The 21,870-nt window shown below is 40.1% G+C and overlaps 1 protein-coding gene across 2 annotated transcripts in view; it reads left to right on the top strand.

Moving 5' to 3' along the window:
* Nucleotides 1-21,870, top strand: part of LOC121551191 (dachshund homolog 1-like) — a 355,740-nt gene that overhangs the window by 166,900 nt on the left and 166,970 nt on the right. For both annotated transcript variants that reach the window (XM_041863748.1, XM_041863740.1), the window contains exon 2: nucleotides 20,037-20,152. In XM_041863748.1, the coding sequence (XP_041719682.1) occupies nucleotides 20,037-20,152 (116 nt within the window). The remainder of the gene's footprint in view (nucleotides 1-20,036; nucleotides 20,153-21,870) is intronic.

The raw sequence follows: 21,870 nt of genomic DNA, 5'->3' as shown, positions 1-21,870 counted from the left end.
CGTTTGGCAACGAACCTTCAGCTCCCTCCACAGATGTTCTATGGGATTAAGGTCTGGAGACTGGATAGGCCACTCCAGGACCTTAATGTGCTTCTTCTTGGGCCACTCCTTTGTTGCCTTGGCCGTGTGTTTTGGGTCATTGTCATGCTGGAATACCCATCCACAACCTATTTTCAATGCCCTGGCTGAGGGAAGGAGATTCTCACCCAAGATTTGACGATACATGGCCCCGTCCATCATCCCTTTGATGTGGTGAAGTTGTACTGTCCCCTTAGCAGAAAAACACCCCCTTAGCATAATGTTTCCACCTCCATGTTTGATGGTGGGGATGGTGTTCTTGGGGTCATAGGCAGCATTCCTCCTCCTCCAAACACAGCGAGTTGAGTTGATGCCAAAGACCTCGATTTTGGTCTCATCTGACCACAACACTTTCACCCAGTTCTCCTCTGAATCATTCAGATGTTCATTGGCAAACTTCAGACGGGCCTGCATATGTGCTCTCTTGAGCAGGGGGACCTTGCGGGCGCTGCAGGATTGCAGTCCTTCACGGCGTAGTGTGTTACCAATTGTTTTCTTGGTGACTATGGTCCCAGCTGCCTTGAGATCATTGACAAGATTCCCCGTGTAGTTCTGGGCTGATTCCTCACCACTCTCATGATCATTGCAACTCCACGAGGTGAGATCTTGCATGGAGCCCCAGGCCGAGGGAGATTGACAGTTATTTTGTGTTTCTTCCATTTGCGAATAATCACACCAACTGTTGCCACCTTCTCACCAAGCTGCTTGGCGATGGTCTTGTATCCCATTCCAGCCTTGTGTAGGTCTACAATCTTGTCCCTGACATCCTTGGAGAGCTCTTTGGTCTTGGCCATGGTGGAGAGTTTGGAATCTGATTGATTGATTGCTTCTGTGGACAGGTGTTTTTTATACAGGTAACAAACTGAGATTAGGAGCACTCCCTTTAAGAGTGTGCTCCTAATCTCAGCTCGTTACCTGTATAAAAGACACCTGGGAGCCAGAAATATTTCTGATTGAGAGGGGGTCAAATACTTATTTCCCTCATTAAAATGCAAATCTATTTATAACATTTGTGACATGCATTTTTCTGGATTTTGTTGTTGTTATTCTGTCTCTCACTGTTCAAATAAACCTTCCATTAAAATTATAGACTAATAATTTATTTGTCAGTGGGCAAACGTACAAAATCAGCAGGGGATCAAATACTTTTTTCCCTCACTGTATGCATTCACCCCCTTTGCTATGAAGCCCCTAAATAAGATCTGGTGCAACCAATTACCTTCAGAAGTCACATAATTAGTTAAATAAAGTCCACCTGTGTGCATTCTAAGTGTCACATGATCTGTCACATGATTTCAGTAAATATACACCCTGTTCTGAAATGCCCCAGAGTCTGCAACACCACTAAGCAAGGGACACCACCAAGCAAGCGGCACCATGAAGACCAGGGAGCTCTCCAAACAGGTCAGGGACAAAGTTGTGGAGAAGTACAGATCAGGGTTGGGTTGACATTTTTTTTTTTATCAGAAACTTTGAACATCCCACGGAGCACCATTAAATCCATTATTAAAAAAATGGAAATAATATTGCACGACAACAAACCTGCCAAGAGAGGGCTGCCCACCAAAACTCACGGACCAGGCAAGGAGGGCATTAATCAGAGAGGCAACAAAGAGACCAAAGATAACCCTGAAGGAGCTGCAAAGCTCCACAGCGGAGATTGGAATATATGTCCATTGGACCACTTTAAGCCGTACACTCCACAGAGCTGGGCTTTACGGAAGAGTGGCCAGAAAAAAGCCATTGCTTAAAGAAATAAATAAGCAAACAAGTTTGGTGTTCGCCAAAAGGCATGTGGGGGACTCCCCAAACATATGGAAAAAGGTACTCTTGTCAGATGAGACTAAAATTGAGCTTTTTGGCCATCAAGGAAAACACTATGTCTGGCGCAAACCCAACACCTCTCATCACCCCGAGAACACCATCCCCACAGTTAAGCATGGTGGTGGCAGCATCATCCTGTTGGGATGTTTTTCATCGGCAGGGACTGGGAAACTGGTCAGAATTGAAGGAATGATGGATGACACTAAATACAGGGAAATTATTGAGGGAAACCTGTTTTAGTCTTCCAGAGATTTGAGACTGGTACGGAGGTTCACCTTCCAGCAGGACAATGACCCTAAGCATACTGCTAAAGCAACACTCAAGTGGTTAAAGGGGAAACATTTAAATGTCTTGGAATGGCCCAGTCAAAGCCCAGACCTCAATCCAATTGAAAATATGTGGTATGACTTAAAGATTGCTGTACACCAGCGGAACCCATCCAACTTGAAGGAGCTGGAGCAGCTTTGCCTTGAAGAATGGGCAAAAATCCCAGTGGTTAGATGTGCAAAGCTTATAGAGAAATACCCCAGCCTTGCAGCTGTAATTGCTGCAAAAGGTGGCTCTACAACACATTGGCTTATGCACACTCAATTGTTTTGTGTTTCTGTCTTATTTCTTGTTTGTTTCACCCCCCCAAAATATTTTGCATCTTCAAAGTGGTAGGCATGTTGTGTAAACCAAATGATACAAACCCTCCAACAATACATTTTAATTCCAGGTTGTTGTTAGGAAAAATGCCAAGGGGGCTGAATACTTTCACAAGCCTCTGTAATTGTATGTGTGGGGTACATAGATGAGCTAGTCATTAAAAAATAAGTGAGTCCATACAACTTATTGTGTGACTTGTTAAGCAAATGTTTACTCCTGAACAAAGTTATGCATGCCATAACAAAGAGGTTGAATACTTATTGACTCAAGACATTTCAGCTTTTCAATTTTTATTAATTTTCTACAAATCTCGAAAAACAGACAGTACCAGTCAAACGTTTGGACACACCTACTCATTCACAAATTATTTCATAGTTTTGATGTCTTCACATTTATTCTACAATGTAGAAAATTTAAAAAATAAAGAACAGTGTTAAACAAATCAAAATAATTGTTATATTTGAGATTCTTCAAATAGCCACCCTTTGCCTTGATGACAGCTTTGCACACTCTTGGCATTCTCTCAACCAGCTTCACCTGGAATGCTTTTCCAACAGTCTTGAATGAGTTCCCACATATGCTGAGCACTTGTTGGCTGCTTTTCCTTCACCCTGCGGTCTGACTCATCCCAAAACCATCTCACTCCATCACTCTCCTTCTTGGTAAAACAGCCCTTACACAGCCTGGAGGTGTGCTGTGTCATTGTCCTGTTGAAAAACAAATTATAGTCCCACTAAGCCCAAACCAGATGGGATGGCGTATCGCTGCGGAATGCTGTGGTAGCCATGCTGGTTAAGTGTGCCTTGAATTCTAAATAAATCACAGACAGTGTCACCAGCAAAGCACCCCCACACCATAACACCTCCTCCTCCATGGTTTACTGTGGGAACTACACATGCAGAGATAATCCGTTCACCCACACAGTGTCTCACAAAGACACGGCGGTTGTAACCAAAAATCTCCAATTTGGACTCCAGAGCAAAGGACACATTTCCACCAGTCTAATATCCATTGCTCGTGTTTCTTGGCCCAAGCAGGTCTCTTCTTCTAATTGGTGTCCTTTAGTAGTGTTTTTTTGTAGCAATTTGACCATGAATATCTGATTCACACAGTCCCCTCTGAACAGTTGATGTTGAAATGTGTCTGTGACTTGAACTCTGTGAAGCATTTATTTGGGCTGCAATTTCTGAGGCTGGTAACTCAAATTAACTTATCCTCTGCAGCAGAGGTAACTCTGGGTCTTCCATTCCTGTGGTGGTCCTCATGAGAGCCAGTTTCATCATAGCGCTTGATGGTTTTTGCGACTGCACTTGAATACACTTTCAAAGTTCTTGAAATGTTCCGTATTGACTGACCTTCATGTCTTAAAGTAATGGACTGTTGTTTCTCTTTGGTTATTTGAGCTGTTATTGCCATAATATGGACTTGGTCTTTTACCAAATAGGGCTATCTTCTGTATACCCCCTCTACCTTGTCACAACACAACTGATTGGCTCAAACACATTAAGAAGGAAATAAATTCAACAAATTAACTTTTAAGAAGGCACAGCTGTTATTTGAAATGCATTCCAGGTGACTGCCTCATGAAGCTGGTTGAGAGAATGTCAAAAGTGTGCAAAGCTGTCATCAAGGCAAAGGGTGTCTATTTGAAAAATCTCAAATATAAAATATATTTTTATTAGTTTTTCACCTTTTTGGTTAATACATGATTCCATATGTGTTATTTAATAGTTTTGATGTCTTCACTATTATTATACAATGTAGAAAATAGTAAAAATTAAGAAAAACCCTTGAATGAGTAGGTGTTCTAAAACTTTTAACCGGTAGTGTGTATATATACTGAACAAAAATATAAACGCAACATATGTACATTGTTGGTCCCAGTGTTCATGAGCTGAAATAAAAGATCCCTGAATTTTTCCTTCTATATGCACCAAAAATGTATTTCTCTCAACATTTTTGCACATATTTGTTTACATCCCTGTTAGTGAACATTTCTCCTTTGCCAAGATAATCCATCCACCTGACAGGTGTGGCATATCAAGAAGCCAACTAAGCAGCATGATCATTACACAGGTGCACCTTGTGTTGGGGACAATAAAATATACACTCTAAAATGTGCAGTTTTGTCACACAACACAATGCCTAATAGGTCTCAAGTTTTGAGCGAGCGTGCAATTGACATGCTGACTGCAGGAATGTCCACCAGAGCTGTTTCCAGATAATTGAATGTTAATTTCTCTACCATAAGCCAACTCCAACGTTGTTTTAAATAATTTGTCAGTACGTCCAACTGGCCTCACAACCGCAGAGCACGTGTAACCACGCCAGCACAGGAACTCCACATTCGGCTTCTTCACATGTGGGATCGTGTGAGACCAGCCACCTGAACAGCTGATGAAATTAAACATGACAATTTATGTCTCTAATAAAGCCCTTCTGATTGACTGGGCCTGGATCCCCGGTGGATGGGCCCGACTCCCAAGTGGGTGGCCCTATGCCCTCCCATGTCCACCCATGGCTGCACCCCTGCCCATTCATGTGAAATCCATAGATTAGGGGCTAAGTTATTTATTTCAATTGACTGATTTCCTTATATGAACTGTAACTCAGTAAAAAAAAAAAAATGCATGTTGCATTTATTTTTATTCAGGATACATTATTGCATGGGGTAATAGAAAATAACAGTAAATGTGATCAAATTCCATATGGAGAATTTACATTCATGCTAAATCTATCATATGCTAATCTATACTATGCTGAGATGCATGGTTATTAATTATGTCCGAGACAGTCTTCATGACTATGACCACAGTGTGTAGTGGCCCAATGATATCTGTTTTAGATGATATCACACTTCCTATTTGGTTGTCGTATAGCTTTCACCACCAGTGCTGTGTAGTCCACTGCATCCCAAGCTGAAATGCTACCCCTCTAAAACATCAGACATATCTTCTTCTAGCCTATCTAAATATTACTTCTACTAAACTGTTCCTTTCTACCGGCACCCACATCCTCTGGCCTCCTCTGGGCCATCAGATCCAAAGTCGATGTAAAAAAACTGTTGGAAAATAACCTTTTACCCATTGCATGCCGTCTATTGAGGTCTTTCATAAATAATTCAGATGGAGTACAAGTGAAAGTGATGACAGCAAAACTGTCTGCGATCTCTCCCTCTCATAGGATCAAAGAGGTGGTGTCTCTGTGGAAATGGGAATTACATTTCCAGATGTCCCCAGGTTGAACGGACACTCATTTGAGCTCTCTCTCTCTCGTCCCCCCACCCCTCTCTTCCGTGAGGCTGCATAGAGGTAAATAAACCTCACACAAAGAAAAAGGACTGAATATATTAAACTGCTGAGACGGTCTGAACTGACACACTGCACTGACACTTTTATCATTGTGGAAATGTCAATTGAGTTCAACCTCTACTCCTGTTGTTTGAGCATGACACCTCTTTACTAAAATTAAATAAATGCCATACTGCTGTTGATACTCCTAGAAAAAAATGGTTCCAAAAGGGTACTTCGTCTGTCCTCATAGGATAACCCTTTTTGGTTCCAGACATAATTATTTTGGGTTCCATGTAGAAGCCTTTCTACAGAAGGTTCTACATGGAACCCAAAAGGGTTCTACCTGGATCCAAAAAGGGTTCCCTTTTAGGTTCTAGATAGTGCCTTTTTGTCTAAGAGTGTAGATCTGAGGAGACGATTACATGCAGATTTTTTGCACATCTCGATGATGTGATAAAATGCTTTATCTGCTAACTGGTCACCTATATTAGTTAAATATTTTCTGGCTTGGGGAAGGGAACAGTACTTGTGCTTAAAGTTGACTCACATATGCTGAGCACTTGTTGGCTGCTTTTCCTTCACTCAACGGTCCGACTCATCCCAAACCATCTCTATTGGGTTGATGTCGGGGGATTATGGCGGCCAGGTCATCTGATGCAGCACTCCATCACTCTCCTTCTTGGTAAAATAGCCCTTGCACACCCTGGAGGTGTGTTGGGTCATTGTCCTGTTGAAAAACAAATTATAGTCCCACTTAGCCCAAACCAGATGGGATGGTGTATCGCTGCAGAATGCTGTGGTAGCCATGCTGGTTAAGTGTGCCTTGGATTCTAAATAAATCACAGACAGTGTCACCAGCAAAGCACCCCCATACCATAACACCAGCTCCTTGATGCTTTTCGGTGGGAAATACAAATGCAGAGATCATCCATTCACCCACACCGCATCTAACAAAGACACGGCGGTTGGAACCAAAAATCAAAAATTTAGACTCCAGACCAAAGGACACCTTTCCACCCGTCTAATGTCCATTGCTTGTGTTTCTTGGCCCAAGCAGGTCTCTTCTTCTTATTGGTGTCCTTTAGTAGTGGTTTCTTTGCAGCAATTCGACCATGAAGGCCTGATTCACACAGTCTCCTCTGAACAGTTGATGTTGAGATGTGTCTGTGACTTGAACTCTGTGAAGCATTTATTTGGGCTGCAATTTCTGAGGCTGGTAACTCTAATGAACTTATCCTCTGCAGCAGAGGTAACTCTGGGTCTTCCATTCCTGTGGCAGTCCTCATGAGAGCCAGTTTCATCATAGCACTTGATGGTTTTTGTGACTGCACTTGAATCAACTTTCAAAGTTCTTAAAATGTTCCATATTGACTGACCTTCTTGTCTTAAAGTAATGATGGACTGTCGTTTCTCTTTGCTTATGTGAGCTGTTGTTGCCATACTATGGACTGGGTATTTTACCAAATAGGGCTATATTCTGTATGTTGGGCCGGTATGAATGACAATGGATGAGTATGTCGATGGATAGATGGGTGAAGTGGGTCAGATGTAGGGAGGGTGGAAAAAGATGGGAGGTTGGGACAAGCTTTGCTTGGGTGGGCAAGGGTGGTTAAGGATGGGAGGTTGAACCAAGCTTGGCTTGGGTGGGGTAAAGGGGGAAGAAAAATGGGAGGTGTAGAGGGATGGCTTTGACTTGCAAATCTGCTGTAATACGAGTAAGAGTTCTGGACAGACTGGGAGAAGATGTCGAGTCATTATTATTTTTTTGTTTTTTTTGTGGAGAGGGGCTCTATCCGAGGGGTTTGGGATGAGGTGAGTGGGAGGGCATCATACACTTTTCTGAAGTACTGTATGTATGTGGCCTCCACTCATCTCACTTCAGTCTCTCGGTGGACACACTCGCCTTAAGTACACCTCCACCAGCCACTATACTTTAATTTAATTTACAAGGGAATACAATTCTCCAATGTACACTGACATAATTCACAGTCTTTTGGTACATTAGGAGAGGAGTTGGCGCTTAAAAGCCCTAAAAAGGCATAGCGCCTCAAAGTACAGAGAAGTACTTTGCTTTATGTTTTTTGTGTGTTCTCTGTTAAATGTCTCCTCTGCCCACATGCTCACACACTCTATATATAGGTATTTCTATAAATAATGTGGCCAGTGTGTGACATTGGGATCAAAATTGCAAAAGGGTTTGAAACAAAAATATAAATAATTTTATGCAGTTCCTCATGTGTACTTGGAGGAATAAAATTGAATATATGCAAATTAGCCCATAACATACTACATACTATACATCAACATATGCCTAGGACAGGGTTTACCAACCTCAGTCCTCAGTGCCCCAAGGAGTGAACATTTTGGTTTTTGCCCTAGCACTACACAGCTGATTCAATTAATCAACTGTGTAGTATTAAGTCAAAAACCAAAATGTGCACCTGAGGACCGAGTTTGGGAAACGCTGGCTTAGGACTATACATCCTTTAAGCAGGGTTCATACAGACATTGGCAAGTCAAATTCAAGGACTTTCAGGGACTTTTTCAAGCACTTCATTGTAGTTTTCAAGGACCTCAGTGTTATATAATTGTATATTTTCTATAATTGTACATATAGAGCCTAATATAGACCCCCCTTCCCCCCAAAAAGCATGCAAAAAGTGTAAAAGAAAAAGTAGGCCATTACCACTTTTAAGAATTATACTTTTTTTTAGGCCTTGATATTCAAATTATTATTACATTCTAAAATATGTGAGAATAATGTGGACATTGTCTGACTAAATAGATTGGATGCATTCAATAGCAATCTTTCTGTATCTTATGTGGCCGACACAGACACACATAATAAAGCCATTAATAGCGGTAGCATTAATCTCACTGTCACTTTTTTTATAACGAGAAAGTGACCAAAAAACAGTTAACTTTTTTAATGGAAAGATTTGTATGGAAAGGCAAGTTGAAGCCAACATTAGTTGTTGTCTTCCTAATATTAACCACACATGATTTTACTGTAACAGAGTAGGTCAACACCCTTCAATTGAAGCGGCGGAAAACAAACAAAAGTGGCCACATCTCTCACAAAAACGGATCAAAAATGATATCACAGATAATTATAAGGGACCATGAGAACTTATAAATTGGCTACAATAATTACAAGGACTTTTCAAGCACCAAATTGAGGTAGGCCTATTCCAGTACTTGAATTTCTGAGCTCCAAATGCAAGTTCAAGTAGGCTACTTCAAGCCCCTTGTATTGTTTAAAATTGCAGGTGTAACATGGAATAGAAAATGTATGTGTCATGCTATTCATTACCATATAATATTGTGAATAAGCCCACTAGGCTATGTAATTTGTTGTCATTATATTCAGGATAATTAATTAGAAGAGCGTTGGGTGTTGCACAATAGTCTATCCTACACAATTGTGCACAGTAGACTGGGTGTCCAATCCGAGGCACAAAAACATATGAAAACATGAACTCATTACCTTTATGCTTTCTCTGTTAAATCAAGCAGACAACAACAGATGATCAACCTCAATTCGCTAGGGATATTAGATCCAACGTGGATCCAGGCACAACTGTCTTCACCCGCATAACGAATGAGACACCAAAATATTTTCTACATTCCTCACAAACACCTTTTTTACATCACTTGGGCTGTTGTTGCATTGTATGCACTATCACAACAGCTGTTCATCACTTGGCTGTCATTCTGAACAGTCCTTCCTGGATCAGATGATGATGTGTGAAATTTTCACGATGTAATTAAACAGTTCGACTCCAAATGGGCATCCAACAAGTATTATGCATAATTATTGACAAACCATGTTAATTACATTATTGATTTAGGTTTTAAGTATCAAGGTAAGGTGATTCTTTTGGTTAGAAGCATTCCATTTTTCTATCGCATTTATTATTTTTTATTTGTGTGCCCATGAAAACTGTTTTCACCACATAACACTGCATTTCTGAGATCTCTATACAAACAACTGGCCGACAGCTAGATCCAGGATTCTTACAGGGTTCAAGTTCAATGCCTAATTTAACTGATTTATGCTTAATATATGACAAAATGACAACTTACACTGCCATAAATACAAGGACTGAAAAGTAAAGTTTTATGTCACATGATTTTTGAAAAATCCGTCAAGATACCAACCATGATAATGGGTTAAACATTTTAAATCAACTTGTTGATTTTATTGAATACATCTTAATGTAATGACATGAATTTAAAAAAATGTAAGTCATGCCCCCCTCCCTTCTTGACTTTTTCTAAATAAGTCTATATAACACACTGTCGGTGTTAGAATCTTAATATCATAAACATAACTGGGGTTATAACCAGTTTTAGGAGGGCATGTCATTGTTTTTGTGGTTTCCCCCCTGTTGCCCCTCCTCCTGCCGACGAACGATGCATGATTATGTAATCACCAATTGTGAATGAAGAACAGGGCGGGCCATTCTATTGTATTGATCTGTTCTAACTATATTCTCAAAATGGTATGTACCCTATATCAGTCCACTGAATCCAAACAGTCTTATCAATCTACTCTGGCCTACTTGGAGTAGGCTACACAGTGAGAGCGTGTGTAATTGTACATGCTGAACGGCTTTCAATATCTGGGAAAATATCTGCAGCAGGTGAGCAAGTGTCGGAGAATGTGGTGATGAGGCTTGTGGAACCTTAAGTTGGCAAGGGGAGAAATGTCACCATGGACAATTTTTTCAGTTCACTGTCATTGGCGAAGAAAACAAGCATAGCCGGCACCATGAACAAAGCGAGATGGGAGCTCCTTCCCTCTGCGCAAAATATGGCACCTGAACAGCCGTTGTACTCCACAATGGTGCTGAAGAATGACACAATAAAGAGAGAACCGGAAACTATTCCGCACTACAACCAAACAAAAGTATGTCTAAGTGTGTCAAGCAAGTGAAAGTTACGCATATTTGTGTCAACTGTTAGGACAAGGGATAACCGCTAAATTAAATCCAACTGATGCGTGAAGACGCACACAATGTAAGCATGAGCTGACAATATACTTTTTTACTGCTGTCATATCGACACTTACAGTGCCTTCAGAAACTGTTCACACACCTTTACTTTTTCCACATGTTGTTGTGTTACAGCCTACATTTAAAATTGATTAAATTGAGATTGTGTGACACTGGCCTACACACAATAACCCATGATGTCAAAGTGGAATTATGTTTTTTTTGTTTGTTTTTTATGTTAAAAAAAACAAAAATAATTTAAAGCTGAAATGTCTTGAGTGAATATGTTTTCAATCCATTTACATTTTAGACATTTAGCAGACGGTCTTATCCAGAGTGACTTAAGTCAGTGCATACATTTATTTATTTTTTTACTGGTCCCCTGTTGGAATCAAACCCACAACCTAGGTGTTGCAAGTGTCATGCTCTACCAACTGAGCCACACAGGACTTGTTATGGCAAGCCTAAATGAGTTTAGGAGTAAAAATTTGCAACAAGTCACATAATAAGTTGCATGGACTCACTCTGTGTGCAATAATAGTGTTTGACATTATTTTTAAAAGACTACCTCATCTCTGTACCCCACACATACAATTATATGTCCCCCAGTCAATCAGTGAATTTCAAACACAGATTCAACCACAAAGACTGGGGAGATTTTCCAATGCCTCGTAAAGAAGGGCACCTTTTGGTAGATGGGTAAAACATTAAATAATAAACAGACATTAAATATCCCTTTGAGCATGGTGAATTTATTAATTACACTTTGTATGGTGTATCAATACACCCACTCACTACAAGGTGTCCTTCCTAACTCAGTTGCCGGAGAGGAAGGAAACCACTCAGGGATTTCACTGTGAGGCCAATGGTGACAGTTACAGTGCTGATTTTCACTGTTTGTCAAGGCCACTTGGTACTTATAATGATGTTTAGGCTACTGATATTTTTGTCATTTGACCATGCTTCTTGCTGACCAATGTGTCTTGGTGGTTGGGGTATTTATTTTATTTTGTCATTATAAAAAATAAGTTGTTACCTTGTTCCAACACATATGCTTTCTATTTCATAGGTATAACAAAGGCACCCCATGAATTCAATTTATTGAATACTTGAATTTCTGGTTTGTGTTGTGTTTTTTTTGTTTGTTGCATATAGCCCACAGTAACATAACCTAATGAAAATGCTATTGTGTTATTTAAAATAAAATACAAATCTTATTTAAATTTTAACCCAAGGCCTTCATAAACACAACCAAGTGATTATTTTTGCGATAGCATATATGAAATGTATTAATTACACTGTTAGAATGTTGCAGTCAGAATGACTGCTCATTAGCTTGAAGGGGGGTCCCTCGAGGCCCAACGGGTCTAGTGTTGAAGAGGAGCTGGGTTGGAGAGGCCTATGCTGCCACCTACTGTGGTAACATCAGAGGTGTAGACATCCTGATAAATAAGAACACACCCTTTTCCCTTATATACCAGCACACGGACCAAGAAGGATGTTTTCTAATGTTAAATTGTATCTTACATGGTGCAAAATACACATTGATTTCATTGTATATCCTACCAGGGGCAAATATGGTGTTTTTAGATATAATTCAAGCTATATTAGATGCAATCCAGACAATAACTATTATTTTAGCAGACAACCTAAATCATACATTCAAAAACATTGACAGATGTAGCAAAAAAAAGGCAAATTCAAGGAACCTCCAAAGAGGCTGAAACATTTAATCTTTACAAATACTTTACAGGACACCTGGAGATTACTATTCCCAACTACAAAATACTACTTTCTCAAAGTAAGAAAAGCTATTCAAGAAGTACACTGAGTGGCACAGTGGTTCAAATCCAGGCTCTGTCGTAGCCGGCTGCGACCAGGAGACCCATGGGGCGGCACACAATTGGCCCAGTGTCGTCCAGGGTAGGGGAGGGAATGGCCAGCAGGGATGTAGCTCAGTTGGTAGAGCATGGCGTTTGCAACGCCAGGGTTGTGTGTTCGATTCCCACGGGGGGCCAGTATGAAAAAAATATAAAAAAATAATGTATGCACTCACTAACTGTAAGTCACTCTGGATAAGAGTGTCTGCTAAATGATGTAAATGTAAAAAGCCATGACATAGTAATATTGGATCATTCTCCGGTATCATGCTTAATTACACCAACAGAAAATACACTTAGTGACAGAATATCAAGCAGTTATTTCAGTTATATTGAAACCATGAAAATATGGAGAGTACCCTGCTGATTACAGACCCATAAGTTTAATAAATTGTGACAATAAAACAATAGAAAAGCTCATGAGCAATAGAATGGCAAAAGTCTTACCAGAATTGATACATATCAATCAAATAGGGTTTATTAAAAATAGACACTTACAAACTAATGCAATAACATGTTTCAGTTTAATGCAATACACAAAAAAACTATATTTACATTTATCAATAATGGCTGTTGATGCCGAAAAGGCTTTTGACTGCCTTGAATGGCCTTTTCTACTCCAAGCTTCGGAAGCTTTCAACTTTCCAACTGAAATAATACATTTTATATAAAATGGTATATACAGTGCATTTGGAAAGTATTCAGACTCCTTGACATTTTCCACATTTTGTTACGCTACAACCTTATTCTAAAATGGATTAAATATTTTAAAACATATCATCAATCTATACACAATACCACTTAATGCCAAAGCGAAAACAGGTTTTTATACATTTTTGCGAATTTATAAAAAAATACAAATACAGAAATTCCTTATTTACATACAGTGGGGGAAAAAAGTATTTAGTCAGCCACCAATTGTGCATGTTCTCCCACTTAAAAAGATGAGAGAGGCCTGTAATTTTCATTATAGGTACACGCCAACTATGACAGACAAATTGAGCATTTTTTTTCCAGAAAATCACATTGTAGGATTTTTTATGAATTTATTTGCAAATTATGGTGGAAAATAAGTATTTGGTCACCTACAAACAAGCAATATTTCTGGCTCTCACAGACCTGTAACTTCTTCTTTAAGAGGCTTGTCTGTCCTCCACTTGTTACCTGTATTAATGGCACCTGTTTGAACTTGTTATCAGTATAAAATACACCTGTCCACAACCTCAAACAGTCACACTCCAAACTCCACTATGGCCAAGACCAAAGAGCTGTCGAAGGACACCAGAAACAAAATTGTAGACCTGCACCAGGCTGGGAAGACTGAATCTGCAATAGGTAAGCAGCTTGGTTTGAAGAAATCAACTGTGGGAGCAATTATTAGGAAATGGAAGACATACAAGACCACTGATAATCTCCCTCGATCTGGGGCTTCACTCAAGATCTCACCCTGTGGGGTCAAAATGATCACAAGAATGGTGAGCAAAAATTCCAGAACCACACGGGGGGACCTAGTGAATGACCTGCAGAGAGCTGGGACCAAAGTAACAAAGCCTACCATCAGTAACACACTACGCCGCCAGGGACTCAAATCCTGCAGTGCCAGACGTGTCCCCCTGCTTAAGCCAGTACATGTCCAGGCCCGTCTGAAGTTTGCTAGAGTGCATTTGGATGATCCAGAAGAGGATTGGGAGAATGTCATATGGTCAGATGAAACCAAAATATAAATTTTTAGTAAAAACTCAACTCGTCTTGTTTGGAGGACAAAGAATGCTGAGTTGCATCCAAAGAACACCATACCTACTGTGAAGCATGGGGGTGGAAACATCATGCTTTGGGGCTGTTTTTCTGCAAAGGGACCAGGACGACTGATCCGTGTAAAGGAAAGAATGAATGGGTCCATGTATCGTGAGATTTTGAGTGAAAACATCCTTCCATCAGCAAGGGCATTGAAGATGAAACGTGGCTGGGTCTTTCAGCATGACAATGATCCCAAACACACCGCCCGGGCAACAAAGGAGTGGCTTCGTAAGAAGCATTTCAAGGTCCTGGAGTGGCCTAGCCAGTCTCCAGATCTCAACCCCATAGAAAGTCTTTGGAGGGAGTTGAAAGTCCGTGTTGCCCAGCGACAGCCCCAAAACATCACTGCTCTAGAGGAGATCTGCATGGAGGAATGGGCCAAAATACCAGCAACAGTGTGTGAAAACCTTGTGAAGACTTACAGAAAACATTTGACCTGTGTCATTGCCAACAAAGGGTATATAACAAAGTATTGAGAAACTTTTGTTATTGACCAAATACTTATTTTCCACCATAATTTGCAAATATATTCATAAAAAATCCTACAATGTGATTTTCTGGAAAGAGAATTCCCATTTTGTCTGTCATAGTTGTACCTATGATGAAAATTACAGGCCTCTCTCATATTTTTAAGTGGGAGAACTTGCACAATTGGTGGCTGACTAAATATTTTTTTTTTCCCCCACTGTAAGTATTCAGACACTTTTCTATGAGACTTGAAATTGAGCTCAGGTGCATCCTGTTTCCATTTATCATCATTGAGGTGTTTCTACAACTTGATTGGAGTACATCTGTGGTAAATTCAATTGATTGGACATGATTTTGAAAGGCACAAACCTGTTTATATAAGGTCCCACAGTTGACAGTGCATGTCAGAGCAAAAACCAAGCCATGAGGTCGAAGGAATTGTCCGTAGAGCTCCGAGACAGATTGTGTCGAGGCACAGATCTGGAGAAGGGTACCAAAAAATGTCTGCAACTTTGAAGGTCCCCTGGAACACAGTGGCCTCCATCATTCTTAAATGGAAGAAGTTTGGAACCACCAGGACTCTTCCTAGAGCTGGCCGCCCGACCAAACTGAGCAACCGGGGGAGAAGGGCCTTGGTCAGGTAGGTGACCAAGATCCCCATGGTCACTCTGACAGAGCTCCAGAGTTCCTCTGTGGGGATGGGAGATCCTCCCAGAAGGACAACCATCTCTGCAGCACTCCACCAATCAGGCCTTTCTGGTAGAGTGGCCAGACAGAAGCCACTCCTCAGTAAAAGGCATATGACAGCCCACTTGGAGTTTGCCAAAAGGTACTTAAATGACTCTCAGACCATGAGAAACAAGATTCTCTGGAATGATGAAACCAAGATTGAACTATTTGGCCTGAATGCCAAGCGTCACGTCTGGAGGAAACATGGCACCATCCATATGGGGAAGTATGGTGGCGGCAGCATCATGCTATAGGGATGTTTTTCAGCAGCAGGGACTGGGTGACTAATCACGATTGAGGGAAAGATGAACGGAGCAAAGTACAGAGAAATATTTGATAAAAACCTGCTCCATAACGCTCATGACCTCAGACTGGGGCGAAGGTTCACCTTCCAATAGGACAATGACCCTAAGCACACAGCCAAGGCAACACAGGAGTGGCTTCGGGACAAGTCTCTGAATGTTCTTGAGTGTCCCAGCCAGAGCCCGGACTTTAACCCAATCTAACATCTCTGGAGAGACCTGAAAATAGCTGTGCACCGACACTCCCCATCCAACCTGACAGAGCTTGAGAGGATCTGCAGAGAAGAATGGGAGAAACTCCCTAGATACAGGTGTGCCAAGCTTGTAGTGTCATACCCAATAAGACTCAAGGCTATAATCGCTGCCAAAGGTGCTTCAACAAAGTACTGAGTAAAGGGTCTGAATTATATTTCCGTGTTTTATTTTAAAAAATGCACACATTTCTAAAAACCTTGGGGGGGAAACAGTGTAATGCATTTTAGAATAAGGCTGTAACGTAACAACATTTGGAAAAAGTTTGGGGTCTTACAACTTTCCTAATGCACTGTAAATGTCCTAAAGCTAAAATATACACACATAATACATTATCTGATGAAATCACTTTAGAAAGGGGCACAATGCAGGGATGTCCTCTATCCCCCATCCTGTTTGCACTGTTAATTGAACCGCTTGCAGAAATAATTAGACAGGACTCAAACATAACAGGTGTCCGTATTGTTAAACATTAATATGAACTAAACTTATTTGTGGATCTTCTGACCGCTATTGAAAACACAATGCACTGTTTTTCCCAGAATACTCAAAAGTCTTACGATATAAAATTTACGTGGATAAAATAAATAAGGACAATAGGAAAATTAAACAGAATAATTATTGATCTACAGCAATCCTTTAAGGAGACCACAAAAAATATAAAATATTTAGGATATTAATAAGTGACAACAAACACACACATATATAAATATAACTTTATCCCAATATTAATAATATGAAAGCATATCTAATTAAATGGAACAATCTTCCCATAAATCTTCCAGGTAGAATAAACCTTTTCAGAATGGCATGGCTCCCAAAGTTTTTATATTTATTCTTGGTAATACCAATTACTCAACCGAAGACATTCTTTAAAAAGGTATACTCGGTCATAACAAACTTTATATGGGCAAATAAAACTCAAAGTCTGAGGGTAGTTTTAACCTTCCAGACTTGGAACTGTATCAACTCGCCACCCAAGTATTTTATTTACATATAAACACAGCAAAAAATAAACATCCCTTTTTCAGAACCCTCCAGCATGACAATGCCAGCAGCCATACTGCTCGTTCTGTGCGTGATTTCCTGCAAGACATGAATGTCAGTGTTCTGCCATGGCCAGCCAGCAAAGAGCCCAGATCTCAATCCCATTGAGCACGTTTGGGACCTGTTGGATCAGAGGGTGAGGGCTAGGGCCATTACCCCCAGAAATGTCCGGGAACTTGCAGGTGCCTTGGTGGAAGAGTGGGGTAACATCTCACAACAAGAACACAGTTGACAGTGAGAGGATGTTTCTTTTTTTGCTGAATTTAGTTAAATGCACTAAAGAGGAACAATGGGTACAAATTGAAGATGCACATGCTCATCCCCAGAAGGATAAAGCTAAGAACAATAACAACTTCATAGTTATGAACACTATAACAATATGGAAGAAAATTAAATGTACTCTACAATAACCAATATCACTCCCTAAAAACACAACCCTATGGAACAATCCTAGGATAGCTTTTCAGAATCCACCGATCAATTGGTCTACATGGAAAACTAAAGGCATAGAAACCGTAAATGACTTGGTAATAAGAAATACATGTATTTCCATCACATAATTAAAAAGCAGTTTTGGACTGACCAGTGTAGATATTTTTAAATACATGCAACTTAAAGGTTTAATATCACAACATTTCCAAATGAAATATTTTGGACATCAGAGCAATCTTGAGGGAATCCTATTTGAGTCAGACAATGATATTAATACGATAGGTAAGATATGCAAAACCTTGCAGAGAGCCTATCCAACTGACAATCTCTTAGAAAAAATAAAATAAACTATTGGAACCAAGACATAAAAATAACTGATATTGGCACAAGATGGAGGGAATGTTGGAACATAACTAACACAATTACAGTTAACGAAAATGTATGCTTAATCCAGTAGAAACTAAAATATAGCATGTATTATACAAGAGACAAAATGTTTTAAGTGTAAAATGAACAATGACTCAATAATCCATCCCTTCTTGGAATGCTATACAGTTATGGACAGAGTTAGAAAGTTGGCTCTCAGAAGTATTACAATGTAAATTTACTTTTAATCCGTCTGTCTGCATATATCAAAGACATGACATATGAGGGTGAAGTGAGACACCCGATGGGTTGGATGATACTTTGCTCATCAAACATCTTGAAAAAAATGTATACTTAACAACTGGAAATCAACCAATCCTCTATTGTTAACACAATCGAAAAGTCAAATGCTTTATTATCTAAATGTTGAAAGTGTGTGGGCGATGGAGAGAACCAAAATGGTGCAGTTTGACGCTATTTGGCGGAGAGTGATGCCGGCACTGGAGATGGTGGTGTGAGCAGGTGGGTCTGGGCAGGTGTGATGTATTTGATATTTGTGTGTGTCTGTTGTCGTTTGTATGTGTTCTATTGTTTTAAGAAAAAATGTTAAATAAAACAACAACAACAACTTGACTCTGTGATCATATTATTAACATTCAACTCCATAGGCCTTTTGTAACTATAACTAATCCAGCTAAAGTAGATATTGATTGTGATACTTATTAATAAGTGACTGAGTAAGATATGGGGGAAATACATACACAGGGTACATCAGCCCAGCTCTGAAGTATTTTTCTCCTTCTACAACTCCAGAGGAGTCATTTATCACTTCCAAATCTGGGAAGTGATACAAGTGGGCCCATCAGAAATGTCCAACAGGTCTGAATCACCAAATCACCTCGTCTCTCCACCACCTCCAAGCTACGGTGTCATATTAAATCAAGCAAGCGGAACATTTCCCAAGGCAGCCAGTGGCTTTTTATTTCCTGAAGAACCTTAAAATATCATTCATTACCGGAACTACACATATATATATATATATATATATATTTTTTTTTTTTCAAAGTCCCATAAATCAATAGTGTGGCCTGACTGCAATAATTTTAACAAGTTAACATGTAATTTCCAGGCTGAGAGGGCTGCCAGAGTGCCACAGCGATGGCTAGGTTTTAGCATATGCAAACGAGGCAATTCAAATAGTGTGCTGCGATATTCATACGCGAGAGCAGGTAACAAGGTATGGCCGATGAATTATGCATAAAAAAGTGGTTGATCTTCAATAAAGGAAAGGAATTCAGCATGTAATCTAATTAGTTACGGGAAGTCTATTATGTTGGAGCGGCGGAAAGCAACTGTCCTTGAAAAGGGAATTTATGTACAGTACCATGTAGTGTTCGCTCTCTGGAATGGAAATGCGTCCTGGAGTGGTCCAAAATGTTAACACTTCGCACCCTCTCTTTCTCCCCCTCCCCCTCTCACTCTATCCCCTTCTCTCATCCCCCCTCCTCCCTCTCTTTGTCCCTCTTTATTTCTATATTTCTTTCTTCATCTATCTTTCTTCCTAAATGTATTTCTCGATCTCCCTCATCTCTAAATCTCTTCATCCATCTCAGTTGTTATCCTTCTTACCTGTTCCTCCCACCTGTCATCTTTCTCTGTAACGTCTCTCTTTTTCTCCCTCTTTCACTTGCCATGCTCTCCTTTACTCATACCCTCTTGGCTCTCTCATCTCCCCTGGCCTACATCTACTCTCCATCCCTCTTTAATCCTCCCTTTCCCTCATCCCTTCCCTCCATTCACTTTGACTTTTAGGGTGGAGTGGGAGAGGTTTCACAGAAGGTTATTGTGTTCTTTTTAGGTAAGTGATGATGTCTCAATAGAAAGCATCAAATGTTAAATCCCTCTCCCTTCTATCTCTTCCAGCTCCAGACCAGGCAGACCTCCTAAGAGAAGCCAGAGTGTGACATCACCAGAGAACCCACACATCATGCCACACTCTGTCCCCGGCCTCATGTCTCCTGGAACGTTCCCATCCTCAGGTATGTACTGTAGTTACACACAAACAGACATGCACAAGCACACAGGTTTGCATATTCTCAATGTATATACACACATTTATACTCTTACACGCATGCTAAGTGTTTACGCACGCACACACGGATACACACACAAACTCGCCACTGAAACAATCCTTCATACCCTCAACATCCCCATAGCACTCCCCGCCTCCCTCTCTTTGTCCTCTAAATGGCGAGCAGAGCAAAGTGACACATGCAAACACACAACCAACAGACAACCATCAAACAACCAGCCGCTCATTTTAAACTTGTTTACAAAAAACTGATCCTAAACTCGGAGAGAGAGGGAGATGCCACTCCAATAAATTGTAGTGGCATTCTTTTCTCTCTGATTATTTTCAGTAGATGCTGTGTTTCGCCTTGAGAGCATTCTAATTAGTGTGATTAAATCCACTCCACTGGTGTATATACATAGGCATGGTTGATGCTAAAGCAAGCTTTATCGCCACAAGAATCAACAACAACCGTTTGTTCCCAAATGTGCCCCCGGGCGAGTTTTATTGCAGCTAATGCTTTTGTTCTGTTTGTGGCTAGTTGCATTGTGACGGCTTTGATATCGCTGTCTGTAAGTGCTCTGATTTACATACTGGGTTTTTTTCCTTTTCTTTTTTCCTTCTTTAATAATATTGTACCGTTATTAGGGTTCTCTTAACTCTTATTTTTGCTGTATTAAACCAAGCAGAAAGAAACCGCAACAACTACAGTACATATAATGTGCTTTGTTTTCTGTGCAATCTTACAAGTTTGCCTCCAAGATCTTGCTGCACTTGAGTAGGTCTGAAAAGCTTCCTACCTTACATACACATTTTCTCATCTCTCAAAAATAGCATGGGAGTGAGTTTTTTTGTTTTGTTTGTTTTTCTTAAGCCAGAAAAAAAAAAAAAAACATGCACCTAAGAAGTGTTTAAAATTCAATAGCAGACACAAATTGGCTACATCCTTAACAATGGAGGATCACAGATCAACGCCCAGCATTGAACTCTGGGAGTGTGTTGAGGTCACAGACTATCTGTGTCTTGTTTGGAATGGGGTGGGGGACTCAAAGGCTATTTGGAACAGCGAAGATGAGAAAGCCATGGTTTTATTTAGTGGAACATAAAGCAACAGAAAATGATTTTGATATCCCTCCCCTTTAAGCCTGGAGGCAGTCTATGATCTTGACATTTAGTCAGGGTATTCAGGGGAGAGAGATAAAGTAATTGAGTTTTTTTGTGTAACTGCCTTTCTGTTAGTGGCCGCAAAAGCCAAGATGGCTGAACTTTCTCCCTAACTGTCTGCTGTGGTTTGATTATTGTACCTATTTAAGGACAAGTTCATAACAAATGTTATCACAAATTACACTCAAAATGATGCAAAGTGATCATATAGATAAGTTGTTCGCTTACTAGCAATGGAACACACATTTTTGCATGTGTCCAAACACATTAATCGATCCATCACAAAACTGACACACTGCAAACTGCCGTGAATGGTTATGACAGGTGGCACGTCATTTGTACTCCCCCAGCACGAAAATGGCTTCAAAACCAATGGTTCCCCTTTAAAAAGCATTACCCAAATATTAGGTGATTTGATGCACTGGATAACACACTGCACCGTTAATATGTCTAGCAAAAAAAATAAAAATAAAAATAAAATAATAATAATAATAAGACCATGTTTTGTACACAGTGGCATGT

This window comes from Coregonus clupeaformis, chromosome 40 (assembly GCF_020615455.1).
Source record: "Coregonus clupeaformis isolate EN_2021a chromosome 40, ASM2061545v1, whole genome shotgun sequence".
Taxonomy (NCBI): Eukaryota; Metazoa; Chordata; class Actinopteri; order Salmoniformes; family Salmonidae; genus Coregonus; species Coregonus clupeaformis.
Note: the sequence above shows the minus strand (reverse complement) of the source record. Positions and strands in the feature narration are given on the sequence as shown.